Here is a 15,724-nt window from a genome sequence, read left to right on the forward strand (position 1 = left end):
ACAATAAATAATATTTTAACTAAAATGAATGCTATGTCTTCACATCTCTGTTCCATATCCCCTAGTCCTAATGTATGGTTAGCCAAAAACAAACCTGTAATGTTGCTGCTAAAATAAATTAATAAAATCACCGCAACAACAACCCAAATAATCTCCCTGGCATTTTAGAACACCATTTATCTAAGGTCAAAAGTCATTAGTCTACCTATCATCTGCCACCCAGCTGATCAAATCTAAAAGTCGTTCATAGTTGCTTCCTTAATAGTAATCACAGGTCATCGCTGAACTACAGGCTTCTTGTCAGAATAAGGTCAAAGGTTAAATACAACTTCCTGGTTGTGCCAGTCACATAATTCTTTCATTATAGCAATAAAAAGCCCAATAAACAGCAGTTACTGTCAAGGTACCAATAAACAATTCAGAATCACAAAGGCCATAAAGCCCAGCAGCTGCTAAATAACCGTCAATAAGCTCTTCACTTCTCTTCCGTCTGCCACCTAACGTCAGAAGGCCACGCTTCCCTCTGCAAGGCCCCTTTATTTCCAACACAATGTGGCATGAGACGCTGTACGTGAGATGCCGCCAGGTACCACCCAGTCCGCCCACTCTGGCCTGCCAACGGCGGCCCGGGATAATGGGCAGGCGGGACGCGACCACAGTGATCCTGGTCAACAGCCGCCGTGTCTCGGAAACCGCAGTCAGAACACGGTTTCACTCGGGTTTACGCCCGGACACCGCTTCTATATTTATCTATTCTGGATACGCGTTAATAATGCAGCATACACACACACAGATGCCATTTTTCAAAGACACACACACACACACATCTGTGGCCTTACCTGGGCGTAGTCTCTCTCCAGAGTAGCTTTCTTCTGACTGTATGTTCTGTAGGAGGAAGAGAGGAAAATATCAGCATGTAGTAAAATTAACTAAATTACTGCACCATTAAGCACACGGACACACAAACAGCATAGTTACAAAGGTGTGATGGGAGATGTCCAGTGGGTAACACACTCGCCTATGAACCAGAAGACCCAGGTTCAAATCCCACTTACTACCATTGTGTCCCTGAGCAAGACACTTAACCCTGAGTGTCACCAGGGGGGACTGTCCCTGTAACTACTGAAAAGGGCGTCCAGTAAGGGCCTAAAAGTAACGTAAATGTAACAATTTATATATTTATGTTAATCCTAATCTAATCTCATAGACCAATATTTTAGTTCTATTTTTCCACTGACATTTCACACACAGAACTAGACCGTCACTGCATTTCCCACTACAGTCATTTCATTAGCAGTGGTGACCTCACACCGTGAAGCAGCCAGGGTGACACGTCGGAGCAATCAGTAAAGTGTTTTAGTACGTTCTGAAACATGTTCTTCATGCTTACTCGTCACCAGGCATCACACAGTAAGAAGCTTGGGGGATGGGTGGTGTAGGATATTGTGTGTCTGTGTGTGTGTTTTTTTTAAGTCATGTTATTCCCCTTGGATTATCAAAGTGATAATCCAAGCATTCTTGATTGTGGAGCTCACTTAAAATGGGGTTGGGGGGAGCAGTGTCAGGTTCCAAACCATGTGTGTGTTTGTGAAAATGCAGATGTGTTACGCAACACAGGAATTTCTGCATCCCCCATGCCCAGTGCACACACACAAAATCCAAGAGGAGGAAGAAGAAAAAGAAGACGCTGGAGCCGCTTACCAGCATCCCACACTGACACACAGAATGAGTTTTTACTCCCTGACTGCTGGGCCCCTCAGGACCCCCTACTGCGGCTCTATCCTGCACTCTTATCTGTTCACTGCGGCTCTATGCTACTCCCCACAGAGACCTTATCGTGCCGAGTCTTAAGTTATGCGCACCATGGAGACAGTATGTGCTGACTCCCCTTCCAGAAAGTTTTATATATATATAAATAATTATATATATACATAATTTCATAATACTGCCACCATTACAAAGTAAGGTGGCAGTAGTGATGAAATAGATTTTTCTTTGACTCCAAATAGAGAATCCCAAATGATGCATATAAGAAAGGAGCCAGAATGTTTCTCCACAGCACTTCACCACTGGGCTATTTTTTATTCAACTCCTGTAATACCTATTTCTGAATGCACCAATGCCAATTCTATCGATCTAATTAAAACCAGGTAAAGCCTTCTTTCAGAACCTGGGATAACACAGGGGAGGGATGAGACACACACAGACATACACACACGTCAATATGTAATGTATTATTTCTATCCAAAATTTACTGTGGTTGTGCTTGCCTATTTTACATCAGTGCAGGGAACTGATGATAAGTCAAAATGCAACCCATGTATCAAAACATAAATCTTAGTAATGATGGTGACAACAGCTCTTTAACCCTGAGACAGGGCGACCTGTAGGTCTGAACTGGTGTTTATCTGTGAATCTGTCTTACAAACCGGCTAACAGCAATAACCAGGTGACAATTTGATCAATACCCCTAAATGTTCAATACATAATTCAATTACTGAACACTAATGTTTCTAAAACTTTTGAAATGACATAACCTGACATATAACATGACTACCATTAGCATAATGAGTCCAAACAACAGCATAGAATAGTTGTGTGTATTTAAATAGGATAATTTAAAAGTTACAAATGGGATAAATTAAAAGTTACAATACACATCCAATAAACAGACTAATAAAGGAGTGTGTGTGTGTGTGTGTGTGATTGTATGTGTGCGGCAGTCCTCTGGATTTCCCCTTCTGTGTTTAGAGAGAACCAAAACTCATCCCTCTGTGCCCCTCTGAGGTAAATCCGACAAAGTCGGAGAGCCAGACAAAAATGCGGCACTCTCAAAATAAGCACCGTCCCTCTCCATACGTCCTCCAACCACATCCGTAAATAGCCCCCTGGGTGGTGCTCTTCACTGGAGTGCAGAGAAAGTTGATCCCATGGTGCCTCTGGCGACCCCTTTTACTGATTACGAGATGCGGGGATGTACTGAAATATGGTTGTTCTGGGATTTTCTGCGTGAAGGCAGAAAGGCTGTAGACCTGTAGAGCACAGGTCTTCAAATTGATAATTAATATATAATCATTTCCAGCAGAGTACGTCTTGCCTTACATCAGTTCACACACACTCATTTATTAGTCTTTTTTATTTTTTCGAAACGATCTCCAGTCAACAGAGGCCATTCGATCAAAAAGTACCCTAAGAAATTGCAGAATGTCAAAAGTGATCAAGAGGGGCTTTTTTATTACTTTCACTGACAAAGTTTGAAATAATCTACTTGAGCCCACCATCGCAGATTACTCAACTAGTCTGAAGGTCATTTTTTAAGGTCATTGGAAAAGGGCTTTCTAATAAATCAATGAAACGACTTGCATTAGTGAGCACAGCATTACATTGGAAATCGAGACTAATTGCTGCTGATAATGGGCCCTCCGCATTCATGCGCTAGCAGTCATTTAGACATTTTGGTAATTTTCGGAAGTCTGATGTTATTTTAATGAGCACATTTCAAAATGATCCAAAAAAAAAAAAAAAAAAACATAACCTAGAGGAAAAATAAAAGGTGGGGATATCTAAGCCTAAAAAGGTACTGTCTCTGCAACTCGGTGGGAGTCGGGTTTTACATGAGCTGCAGTTGCACAGGAGGTCAGTTTTTACACAGAAAACCTGGAGCCGGGCCCAGTTCCACTTCTGCATTGAGTTACTGCAGTGTGTGTGTGTGTGTGTGTGTGTGTGTGTGTGTGTGTACTACAGTAAAAACCCTCATAACAAAACAAAATAAAACCTGCAGCAATAACCCATATAGTGCACCATCGATGGGGAAAAAACCCACACAGCTTACACATCTCACATGTGAAGTGAGTGACAAAGGCAACAATGGAGTTACAGGATGTTGATGACTTTGCTAGTGATGGGTCATGATCAGGTCCTGATGGAAAAGAGTTGCAGAGAACATCACTCCATACACATCAGAAATTCACGTTCTGTGAGTGAGAGAACTGTTTTGCTCTATACACTTAGCATACTAATTAAACGACTAATTATTAATTTACAAATATTAAAAGACAAGTTATCCTATTACAAAACATGACAGGCAAATAACAATGCAGTAGAACCAGACAAGTGCCGTTACAATGCATAAGTTGCTTACACTAAGATAGAAAAACAAATGTATGTGTGAGTACTAGACCTGTGACTTGAACCAACCTCACACACGCAGAAAGCCCACAGGTCAGAGGTTAAGTATCTGCAGCTGAGGTTCAGAGCAAGCAGACTCTTCTACTCACTTTGGTCTTTTCATTTTCGGTTCTCTCTCTCACTCTCATACACACACACAATACTTCATAAGACACTGAAGGAAGGGGTGAGATACAGATAAATAAGAGCAGATAAAACCAGGCTGAAGAACATGATGGTGAGGGAGGAAGCGAGGATGAGAAGAGTGAAGAACAGGGAGGAAGCAGGGGGGAGGCTATACTTGAAGCCAATAATTACCCTGAGAACTTCACAGAGACTAATTACAGCACAGAGCAGAGACCTGAGGGAGAGTCCTGCTTAACACTCACTCAGAGGACGTCCCACACACATATACCAAGAAACAGTAGACATACGTGCAGCCAACCCCCCCCCCACACACACACACGCACATGCACACGCGCACACACACACACACACACACGCTGGCACCACAGGTCAGCATGAAGGGGATGGAGTGAAAGATCAGGTTCTGAGGTCTTCGTGGGAGGGAGGACACTGAGGTACCTTTCACAGTCTCTGTGGGGACCACTGCAGTAACTATGAAGCACTTAGCAGTTGTGACAGATTTACAGTGTATGTAAAAAGACTACTCGATACCTAATATCACTAACTTAGCAGCAGCTAACCAAAGCAAATACTTGCTTAACTGTTTTTTCCCCTCACACACATACACACACACACACACAAACCTCCCAAGAGTTGTGGAATTTGAATGTTCAGAGTCGAGCCATAAAACCAGCCTGAATAATCTGTTTAAAGCTCTGTGAGAGTCTAACTTTCTTTTCTGTCTCGCTCATACACGCAATTGGCTTGTATGCGGTATTGTCTGTACCACGAGGTAGAGTTTACATCGTACCTGCAAAGTGCAGTTAACTCATTTGTGTGTGTGTGTGTGTGTGTGTGTGAGACAGCGTGAGAGATGCCAGATGTGATGTTTTGTTGAAAGAAGGCCACTGTAAGACAATGGCCATCATCAAGCTGAAAGTGGGTCAGTGGGGACGGGAGGAAGGGATACCGTCTGCGCCTGGATATCGTGACACCGCAAAGCTAATCCGCTAAACCCCGAGGCTACGCTACCACATCCGCACAAAAACTCCAGCTCCATTTATCATATTCTGACACAAACACAATGAGTCAAGTTCTCTCACCTCACACCGCTTTTGACCTGAGGACAGGTTCAAAACTCTCCCTTTCTTACGCGCCTATGCTAACTCCACAGCAGAGAGATGCTATTAGAGTGTTAGCACCTCACAACAGGCCATTTAAACGCTGAGACCCCGAACGCACACATACGGCTCCAGATAGAAAACATTTCATAAGGCATTTTGGCAGCTTAAGAACCATCTTCACTTGACCAATTTACATAAGTTTTTGTCTAGAAACGTCCGATAGCTAACTGGGCTACATTGAGCCTCTTCGAAAACATACGGCCCGAACTCATTTCAGCTAATTCTACTCAAACCTCAAATAATGCAGGTGGCTGGTAGTAGCCTAACGTGTACCAAGCTTGCCTTTGGTACCAGAAGACAACAAAGTCACAGGTTCAAACCCCACTCACTACCATCGACTCCCGGAGACTCCAGGGTGACATCCCCTGAAACTGATTTTATGATGCTCGAGATGAGGACTTAAGGAAGGACGAATCCCATAAAAGTAAACGTATGTATAAAACCGCAGCATAACAGAATAAAAGCATGTCAATCGCAAGTTTAAAAAGTGAGCTTTTAAATGTTAAGGAGCCATGAAGGGAGACTGCATGCCCTCAGTTAAGAGATTCTGTACTGAGGACAGCAGTGGTAGGGAGGGACACAGTGGAGTTAGAAAAGACGCAACAAAGAACAATGTTTTCATTAGGCTGCTTTCAAATGATAAATGATAGTTAACATAAGCCGTGCAGTTCTCCATACGAGCTCTGTCTGCAAGGAGAAGTGCACCTTATCTGTAAAGTATGGCACCGAATGGCCTTGTGTTGCAAAGTAAGAAAACTGTAAGCATATATTTATATTTGAAATGGTTTTGTGTGCGTTTGGGTAATTTGCTGGGCCCGATGCCATCTGCTGTATCTCGTCACAGGCCGGGACTGCATGACGAACGGTGGCCGCCGGCCTGCCATCTATATTGAGTTAAACAGGAGTGATGGGGGGCAGACTGCGCTTCCCTATTCATTAAAGTGTCAAAAGTGGAGGGGTGCTACTTCAGCAGTGTGCAAATGCTGGCAGTGACCTGGAGGGAGGTGCTCTCATCTACGGAGTCAGCCAGAGGGCAGAAGGACTCATACAGAGACCGGGAAGAGGAAGTGCATCCAACAAACACTTTCATGTCCTGACCCCAGATGACCCCACATACACAAAAGGTCAAGTTGAGCCATGTCCACGGAGGAGAGGCGGGGGGGTGGGGGCAAATGGGGAAGACAGAGGTGGGATAAAGTCCTGTCTCAGCACAGATGCTGGAACTGATTAAGACCATGAACGAACACAAAGAGGCTCCTTCAGAAAGAAAACAACCCCCCCCCCCCCTGTTTTTCTCTGCCCAACTTTGTTCTTTCCATCTTCTTTCCTTCACCCCTCGCTCTTTTTGAAATAACAACACTTCTCTTTCAAGTGCCTGAGGTCAGAAAGAGCTCAGCAATGTCCCACAATCCTCTGCTGCATCCTCCTGTTGCCTTCCTGTTGGCCCAGACAGAAAGTGCTCAGTATCTCCACATCAAGGCATCTGGGCTCAACACCACCCCAAACACACACCCATCACAGAGCGCCCAGCAGGACAAACACGTCAAAACAAACTGTACTAAAAACAATGCCACAGCGTTCAGGCTTTTCAACACTAAATTTGGTACTAAAACGAATGCTAAATGCGCAGTGAATATGCAGTTCCTGTGGTATTTATAGCTTAACCATCATTCTGGGTAGAATGCAAGATGGCTTGTTCCCCTTGAAATGCATTTGTGGTGTCATCTTACATTCAAGGTCTTGACAGAATAATTCATACAAAACATTGTGCTTTATGGGGGAGGGGGAGGTTATATTTGGTTTATTTTCATATACAGCTTGTACTGAATGCTGTTAATTACATAATTCTATGAAGACATTTGTCTGTTGTAGACATCTTGTATGTCTACTTGACTCTCCAAAACTGATAATAATACGTCATTTGACACGTTTTACTCTTTTTACTACTGATAAAGTGTATGCATTTGAAACATGGACTGTTTGGCCCGGTGCTTTAAGCAGTTAACATTAATGGGGAAAGAAAACCTATTTCCCCACTGGCCTACTTTGCTGTGAGCAGTGGTGGGTATGTGGCACTGCCTGAAATGCAGACGAGCAAGCAGGACGCTTCCAACTGGACCAATTCATCCTCTTGTTACTGTTGTAGAGGAGGTGAACATCAGGCTACAGTACAGGGTACGTAGCTGAGCGTTAATTCATTCTATAAAACCAGTGAACTTCTAGAAATAAAATGGACCAGGGGCTCAAAGGGCCTGAAGTCTGTTGACCACCCGGTTCCTACCAGAGTCTAGGAATTCTGCTCAGCCGCCCAGACACAGTTCAGGGTTCCATGGTGAATCAACATTGCGCTGGTATGCAGAGAACCACGTCAGGGGGCCAAAATAAACGAACACCTCACGCCCCCTCACACCATCACCACGCGACTGAATGAGAGAGTAGGACGGGGCGTGTGCGACTGTGAGATCATAAGATCATGAACTGTCTGACTAAATTACAGCACTGAAAATAATGCCTGACTTCTTGTGTCATGGGGTCAATTGGGTGATGACATCACAAGCATAGCTCTCGCTGGTGTTCTTTTCACAACACTGACCAATGCCAATAAGGCGCTTACAAGCCCAAAATACAGAGCAATTAAATGCCTTCTAATTAATAAACGCCTCTAGCCTGCACCACTGCAGGATGAAGAAATTGATCGTCGCTTTATTCAACATTACAATAAAGCCCTCAAGCTCGGCTGGAATATAGGATCACCGGTCGTTGCAGAGAGAAGGGGGTAGAAGATGAAGAAGAAGGGGGGGGATCAATGGAAAGTCTGCACCCGGTTCTAACATCAATACAAGACCACCACGTGCAGGAGGAGTTCAAAAAGGGCATGAATATGTGTGTGTGTGTGTGTGTGTGTGTCCCTACAGGCTGAAGACGAGAGAGGAAAAAAAAAACAACAACAATAAAACAAATGCCCAATCAGTAGGGGAAGAGATCCGTCTTCCTGCCGGCCACCATTGTCCCGCAGACAGAGACACATTCATCTGCATGAGATATGCAGCGTCTTAGCGCCATGATAGGAGAGAAAGACAGGGGCTGATGGAGGGCAGACAAAGGAGAACCAGAGGGATAAAAAACGCACGTCTCAAAAACAATCCTTTTCAAACGATGCCACGTTAAAAACCGTCAAGGCTTGTGTAACGGAGACCTGAAGACCTCCCGGTGCAGGATAGCAGGGCGGTAATGTTGGCAGGGAAAATGACACAAAGTGGATGGCAACTGGAGGCAGATTCCATTTATTAAATTATATTTGACAAAAAAAACTTCAATAAACACAGTTTTAAATATATAAATAAAACGTATAAAACGTAAGTCAACCTTTAAAAATCGGCAAATAAAATTCCTCCCTCTTCATCTCAATCTTCTCTCTATTTCATTCGGCTCACTAAAAACTTGGGACAGTCTTTATAGACCTGGACCCACCCACTTATCAGACAAACAATAAATTAATTACCTCTACACCAACATTAATAAATGATATTGTGAATGAATCAAATAATAAACATTTGAATTGCACAAGCATGGATTTATAAATCATTTGACATCTTTACTTATAACCCAAATTCAAATTTTATTTGTCACATGCAGTCATACACAGTATGATATGCGGTGAAATGCTTTAACGACTGCTACAGACCACAGTATTGCAAACATTGCAAGTATACAGTGAACCAATATGCAAATCTTGCAAACATAACCAAATATTCCACTTTTATGTTTTTAACATAAAATATGTGTAACAGGTAGGGTGAAGGTGTGCAAATGAGTAGAGTGAAAGTAAACAATTTGTGCAAGATTCTGCACAACCCCCCTCTGCCACAACGTCACCTTGGTACGTTCTTAGCTCCGCCCTTCCCCAGCTCCCGGGCAACGATTAAAACTCCCCACAGTCCGTTACTCGGACTGAGCAACCTGGTTAGAGCGAGAACTAAACATCAATGGTTACCATCACTCGGCTGTTCAGCGTGCCGTTCCAGGTAACAGACTCCGGTAGCTGAAAAACAGACTACTGCCACCGAGGAAAAGGTCAAAGGGCATACAGACGTGGGCTGCACAATTTGGCCTAAAAACCATATTGTGATATTTTTGACCTATATTGCAACGCATATGGCTGGACCGGAGAGCTGTAGAGAAGCGGCTCACATTTGTTAACTGGTTCGCCACCTTTTCTCACCGAAATGGGGTGGTAGTAGCCCAGTGGGTAACACACTCGCCAATGACTCAGAAGACCCAGGTTCAAATCCCGCTTACTACCATTGTGTCCCTGAGCAAGACACTTAACCCCTTAGTTGCTCCAGGGAGACTGTCCCCTGTAACTACTGATTGTAAGTCGCTCTGGATAAGGGCATCTTATAAATGCCGTAAATGTAAATAAATGTAAATGTACAACTTGGGCGGCACAAAGTTGTGAGCAGATCGTCAATACTTTGGGTCAAGTGTCCTTTTGATATTTTTGAAAATAGGCTTTTCCACGGATATTTTTGCGATATCCAAACCACTGGCAAATAGAAACAGGGTTCTAATGCGCCAAAACCAGGACAATTCGAAAAACCTGGCCATACAACTTCCAGGTAATAATAATAGGAAAAATTTCAGATGTATGTGGCAGTGCGTTGGGAGCGTTCGTGAGATTTACTAGTTTTGCCAAATCGGAAGTCTTGAACGAAAGTGCTGACAGGAGGATGGAGGGGGTGGGACCTTTTCTACTTGTGCTTGTGGGACGTACGGATAAGATTGGCTTTAAATATTGGTTTACGGTCACATTCACTTTTGCGCTGTGAGGGAGAAGTGGTCAAGATGGGTACGCTGAAAACGGCAGGATTACCTCCTCCAGGCTAAAAGTCACAAGAAGTTGGGGGTCACTAGAACGTGAAGCTCCGGCTCCTGATTCACTCTGTGCCAGGTGACCGGCTAGCAGTATAGCAGAAGACGAGGAGGAGGAGGAGGGACAGGCGATAAACGTCACCGCAGTCGCGTCTCAGATTTACGGCCTGTGAGAAGTCAAGCTGCTGGCCGCTGCTCAGCTGTACTGATTTAAATAAAGACGGGGGGTGGGGGGGTGTCAATTAGATTTAATGAACGCAGAGCGGCTTTGTGGACTAAGGAGTTAAACGCCAACGTCCGGCTGGGGCGAAAGAAAGCCGTCGCCCCGTCTTTAATCTCCCTTTTCTGCAGCGCATTGGCCGGTGTGCAACTGGAAATCTACATACAGGGCAGCACAATGCGCCATCTCTTTCTTAGCCGAGACCCGAGAGCCTGATTCGCACACCCAAAACTATGCAACGTACATAAACACGCGATCTCACTCACTTCCCATGAGCACTTGTTCATAGTTATTATTCTGGACGTTTCTGTTTAACTACGTAAACTTGTCAGGCGGGCAATGGTGCACCGGACGTCGGTACACAAATCCCACAGCAAGCAGCACATTTGTCCGGAAAGTTTGTGCAAAATCCAGATATTTATATATATATTAACTATATATTAATTTGTTAATATTTTCTACCTTTCTGTGGAGAGAGAACTTTTATGAACGTTTGACTGACGTCACCATATTAAAGGTTGACGTGCAGGTCCGGGGTCAGACTGAGTCAACGTGCCACATTAGCGGGCATTAAAAGTGCTACAACATGGCTGCGGAATTGTGGGCGCAGGTTCTCTTCGGCTCCGTGACACGGGGAGACTCGCCGCACGCTACCCGGAGCGCTTTAATAAACCACGACTGCTCCGGGGGGGGGGGAGAGGCGGGGCGCGAGTGTGATCTGGCGGCAGACGACATGGAGCCACCGTTACTGACCTGAGTCAACACACACACACACACACACACACACACACACTCACACAAGGTCTGTACAAGTCATGCATACACAGCCTCTGTAGATTCTGATCGCACAGCAATTTCCCCACTTTAACTCCCCCGGGTGGGCGCTGCACACACACACTCCACATCCCACAATCCCCCTGCTCGCAGTCACTTTTCTTGGTGGTAGAGAGAGAGAGAGAGAGAGAGAGGGAGGGAGAGGGAGAGGGAGAGAGAGAGAGAGGGGAGGGGGTGGTCCGCAGTTATGACTTCCAGCTGTTGGAACGCAGGGCCCAGAAGAGAGGAAATGCCTCCGTCACATCCCCAAGTCCCGCGATCGCGCCCGCCCCTCCCGCTCGCCCGTCATTCCATTCCCGGCTCTTTCGTAACCGGGTGTTTTTCCCGTTTTTTTTTTTGTGGGTGGGGGCGGGTCCTCACCTCATGTCTTCCAGCAGATCACACTCGGTCTGGTGTTTGACGTGCAGCCGGGTCATCTGCTCCGTGTGAGCGATCTTCAGCTCCTGAGTCACTTTTACCTGCGGCAGAGAAGACGGTGGCGGCGACATGTTTAACACACACACACACACACACACACACACACACACACACAGCACTACAATACACAGCATGTGGCACAGAAAACACACGCGGTCACGTCGCACGCGAGACAATTATCCGACTTCCAGAGAGATCCGGTGGAAAAGCCAGCTGTGATGCCGGCACAGCCGCGTCATTATTCCGGTGAATACGCCAGAACCATGTGACCCCCTCATTACCGAAGGTTCCGGTACGTTACAACTAGAAACCAGGTTCCTACGCCGGGCAGGTGACCCTGGGTGAACCGGGGTCGCCTCTTTCAAACCGGCTTCACCGCCCGGCGACTTCCCAGCATTCATTCACCTGGGAGTCGGGCGTGACGCGCCGTCACTACACCAGCAACCCGAACCTGGATCCGGCGTTGGGGCGTACAGCCTGGAGAAGAACTCACCGCCGCAGGATCAGCCACGTACAAACCGCGGCCGGCGGCCATACGGATTTTTTTAAAGATTGCATAACACGGCAGACGCCGATGTACCGCAGACTTTTCAGATTTCATGGCCAAATCACCGAGATCATTCGCGACCGCACATTCCTACGTGCAGAAGAGGAAGAACGGCGCGGCCCCTCTTCACCGCCGGCAGGTAGCTGGTCCACCGCGAAATATTATCAGAGCTACGGGGCCTATAAATAAAAGTTCCCACTATAAATACCGTGAAGTCTCACGTGGAGAGTGCAGGCCATGCGTGCACAAAACAACACGTTTAATTACGAAAAATCATAAAATGCACATTTTTATTCGTGGTGAAGCCTCGGTGTCTCGTCATTGGATCTTGGCAGCTACTTGGAAGAAAATGGAATTGTCAGAAATTCCATTTGTTAGTGGTTGGAATTAAAGGGTCTGAGAAAATTCCCTGGACCTAAGCGTGAAGGGAAGGGTCAGTCTGGACCAACCACCTTCTCACTCACTCACACACACACACACGCAACACAACAACAACACACTCCCAGATGCTGATATGGACAAAATACGATCTTGACCGGTGGTCTGACAAAAGGAAGACACGCCACGCCGCCCTGCCCGCCGCGGCGGATTCCACGATCGAGGTTCGTGGGGTCTGACGTTGCCAGATGGTTCGCATTGTGCGATAATAAAAAAAAAAGAAAAAGAAAAGGGAACGTTCCTGGATCCGAACCGGCGGACAAAACCGTTCCAAACAAAACACGTCACAGTCGATCGCTTGTTTTTGACCGAGCGTGTTGGGCTTCCACACACACACACACACACACACACACGCTTTTTCCCCTTCGTAACCGCGTCAGACGTCAGACACGCGTCGCCGTTCGCGGTTATTTATTCCCCGTTAGATCCGGGGAACTTGTTGGCGGCCCGCGCGACGCTCCTCTGACGTTTCCGCCATCAAAGTTTTCGATGCTCGGGGCGATTTGGGGCTTTTTTTCTGCCCGCAGGACGGGTTTTTTGTTCGGGGAGGGAGAACGGGAGCAGCGCTCTTTACTCACCTTTCTCGGCGGGGGCTGCATGTTCGAGGCTGGACATGAATGAGAGATTCCCCAGACAGAAAAAATCCCAGAATAAAAGAAATGTCCGGGAAGGCGGGAGCGCGTGGAAGCCCCCCGTGCGCGGCGGGACGGGTGGACGAATTCACCACCTTCACCCCCCTCCAAAAAAAAAAAAAAAAAAGAAGCGGGAGCGGAACAGGGCGCTCGGATTCGGGGCTCAGGCGGCCATGATCCGCCACCGACTCCGCTCTCGCAGACTGGGAGCAAACACTGCGGACGGCAGCCCAGCGCTGGCGGGGGAACGGGAGGGGGGACGCGGCGGAGAACCAGCGCGGCTCCTCGGGCGCCCAAAGCTCGAGTGCGACGCGCGGAGGCGGAGCGCCGCACGGCGGAGTGGGCGCGACGGGACGCAGCGCCCCCCGGTGGCCAGTGGACGCGTCGCGCCCCGCGCCTCCTGCTCAGCAACAAGGATCGCCAGTCGAACCGGAGAAGATCGATCGAGGCGGAGCACAGACGCCGTCGATCGCACTGTGGCCACCCACCAAATTGTTGCCGCCGACCAAGTATGGTCCAAGGATGGTGGTCAGAGAGTCCTGGGTTCAAACCACAGTGGGGCAGTGGTGGCCTAGCGGTTAAGGAAGGTTGCCGGTTCGAATCCCGTTCCACCAAGGTGCCACTGAGGTGCCACCGAGCAAAGCACCATCCCCCACACACTGCTCCCCGGGTGTTCAGAGTGATGGGTTAAATGTAGAGGACAAATTTCTCTGTGTGCACCGTGTGCTGTGCTGCTGTGTATCACCCATCAGGCTGTCAACTCCCTCCCGGCTCTGCCCCCACTGCCACAAACTTTCTGAACCCTAACACACACACAGACCGTGCACCAGTCACTCTGTGCAGCTTTGGTCTGCCAACTACCTCACTTGTCACTTTTAAACTTACCTCTGTTGCACTACATGGTTTTGCACTCTCCACCATGTGCCCTTATTTGTAATTGTATATTGTGGTTTTTAAAATTGTATTTATACCTTTGTATTCAATGTTACTGTTTTGTATTTAATGTTACTTGTAAGCACCATGGGTCTGAGAGTAACGTAATTTCAATTCTCTGTATGTCCTGTACATGTGGCAGAACTGAAAATAAAGCTGAATTTGACTTTGACTAACAATCCCTTCACTTATTTCCATCGTAACCCTGAGTGTGTCCAGGGGGGGACTGTCCCTGTAACTACTGAGTGTAAATGTAAATGACAGTGATCTCAAGTTTTGAAGACAGGTTCGAGTGGCTTTCCACTAAATGGGTCAAATGGGGCACAAAATCGGGGTGCTAACTAATAATCATATTATTAGTGTTGTTGTTATTAATTGCTCAAAATTTGATGCATGCCACCATAAAACCATTTAGCCTGTTTGGAGAGAGATATGAATATAATGTGAGAATGTCAGTCGTCCTGTTATAATGAAATATGGCCGAGACTACTTGTTCTGAACAGGTGTTGTCAGTGAACAGGCTGTAAAAAGTTTAGGCTACAGATGCTCGGTGTTATCCGGGCAACTTTCTCTAACAGCAGTCAAGTTGTCATTGTTTGCGTTGAACAAGTTGTGAATTTTAAAACAGAAGATGACTTACTCTGTGCTTGCAGTGATGCACGGAGCTCCACTGTTGGGGTCGACAGAACATTCAGAAGATTTCATTACAAGTAGCAGAATAACGTGAAGAATTCCAGGATGCCTTTTCACTGCATTTTTGCGAAATACAATGTGTGGCTGGAGTGCGTGACTGTCAAGCTCAATGCACTTGAGAGCCCCGAAATGATGAACGTGCTTTTTTCCACCAGGATACACTGCAAAAAAGAAGAGTGGTTTGAGGAATATAAATTTGAGGCGTTGACTTGGCCTCCAAATTTTCTAGATCTCAGTCTAATTAAGCATCTGTGGAATGTCTTGGAAAAGAGAGTCCATGGATGCACCACTTGGCATTTAAGAGGACTACCAGACATCTACTGGTGGTGTCTTATTTGATGGTTTACCTGCTTAATGGATTTTTTGTTTAGGGGGGCTACTCAGTATCTCTGTGATATATTTGGACGACAGAAAATGAAAATGGCAATTTCACGTGTTTCCAAAAAAAAAAAAAAAAAAATGGAGTGAATTTATTACAGGTGACATTCGCTGTAAAACATGGTAACAGTGTGTGTAATGGCCACCCACCTTCCTCTGTAGCCAGCAGCTGGTTAGTCATGCGGCTGTTCTACGGTGGTGTGGCGGTGGGTGCGTGGAGGTTGGCCCAGAGGCCGGTGAGAGCACTGGGCCCGTGTGTAATCATTAATGCACTTTTTTTTTT

General features: G+C 46.3%; 1 protein-coding gene across 1 annotated transcript in view; it reads right to left on the reverse strand.

Annotated features, from left to right (window-relative positions):
- The window catches only part of fchsd2 (FCH and double SH3 domains 2), a 54,006-nt gene extending 40,448 nt beyond the window's left edge, over nt 1–13,558 (reverse strand). The window contains 3 exon segments of the mRNA XM_028962029.1: nt 840–885; nt 11,764–11,861; nt 13,384–13,558. Coding sequence (XP_028817862.1) covers nt 840–885; nt 11,764–11,861; nt 13,384–13,404 — 165 coding nt within the window. The 5' untranslated portion in view covers nt 13,405–13,558.
- Nucleotides 13,559–15,724: the final 2,166 nt, after the last annotated feature.

Source organism: Denticeps clupeoides, chromosome 19 (assembly GCF_900700375.1).
Source record: "Denticeps clupeoides chromosome 19, fDenClu1.1, whole genome shotgun sequence".
NCBI lineage: Eukaryota > Metazoa > Chordata > Actinopteri > Clupeiformes > Denticipitidae > Denticeps > Denticeps clupeoides.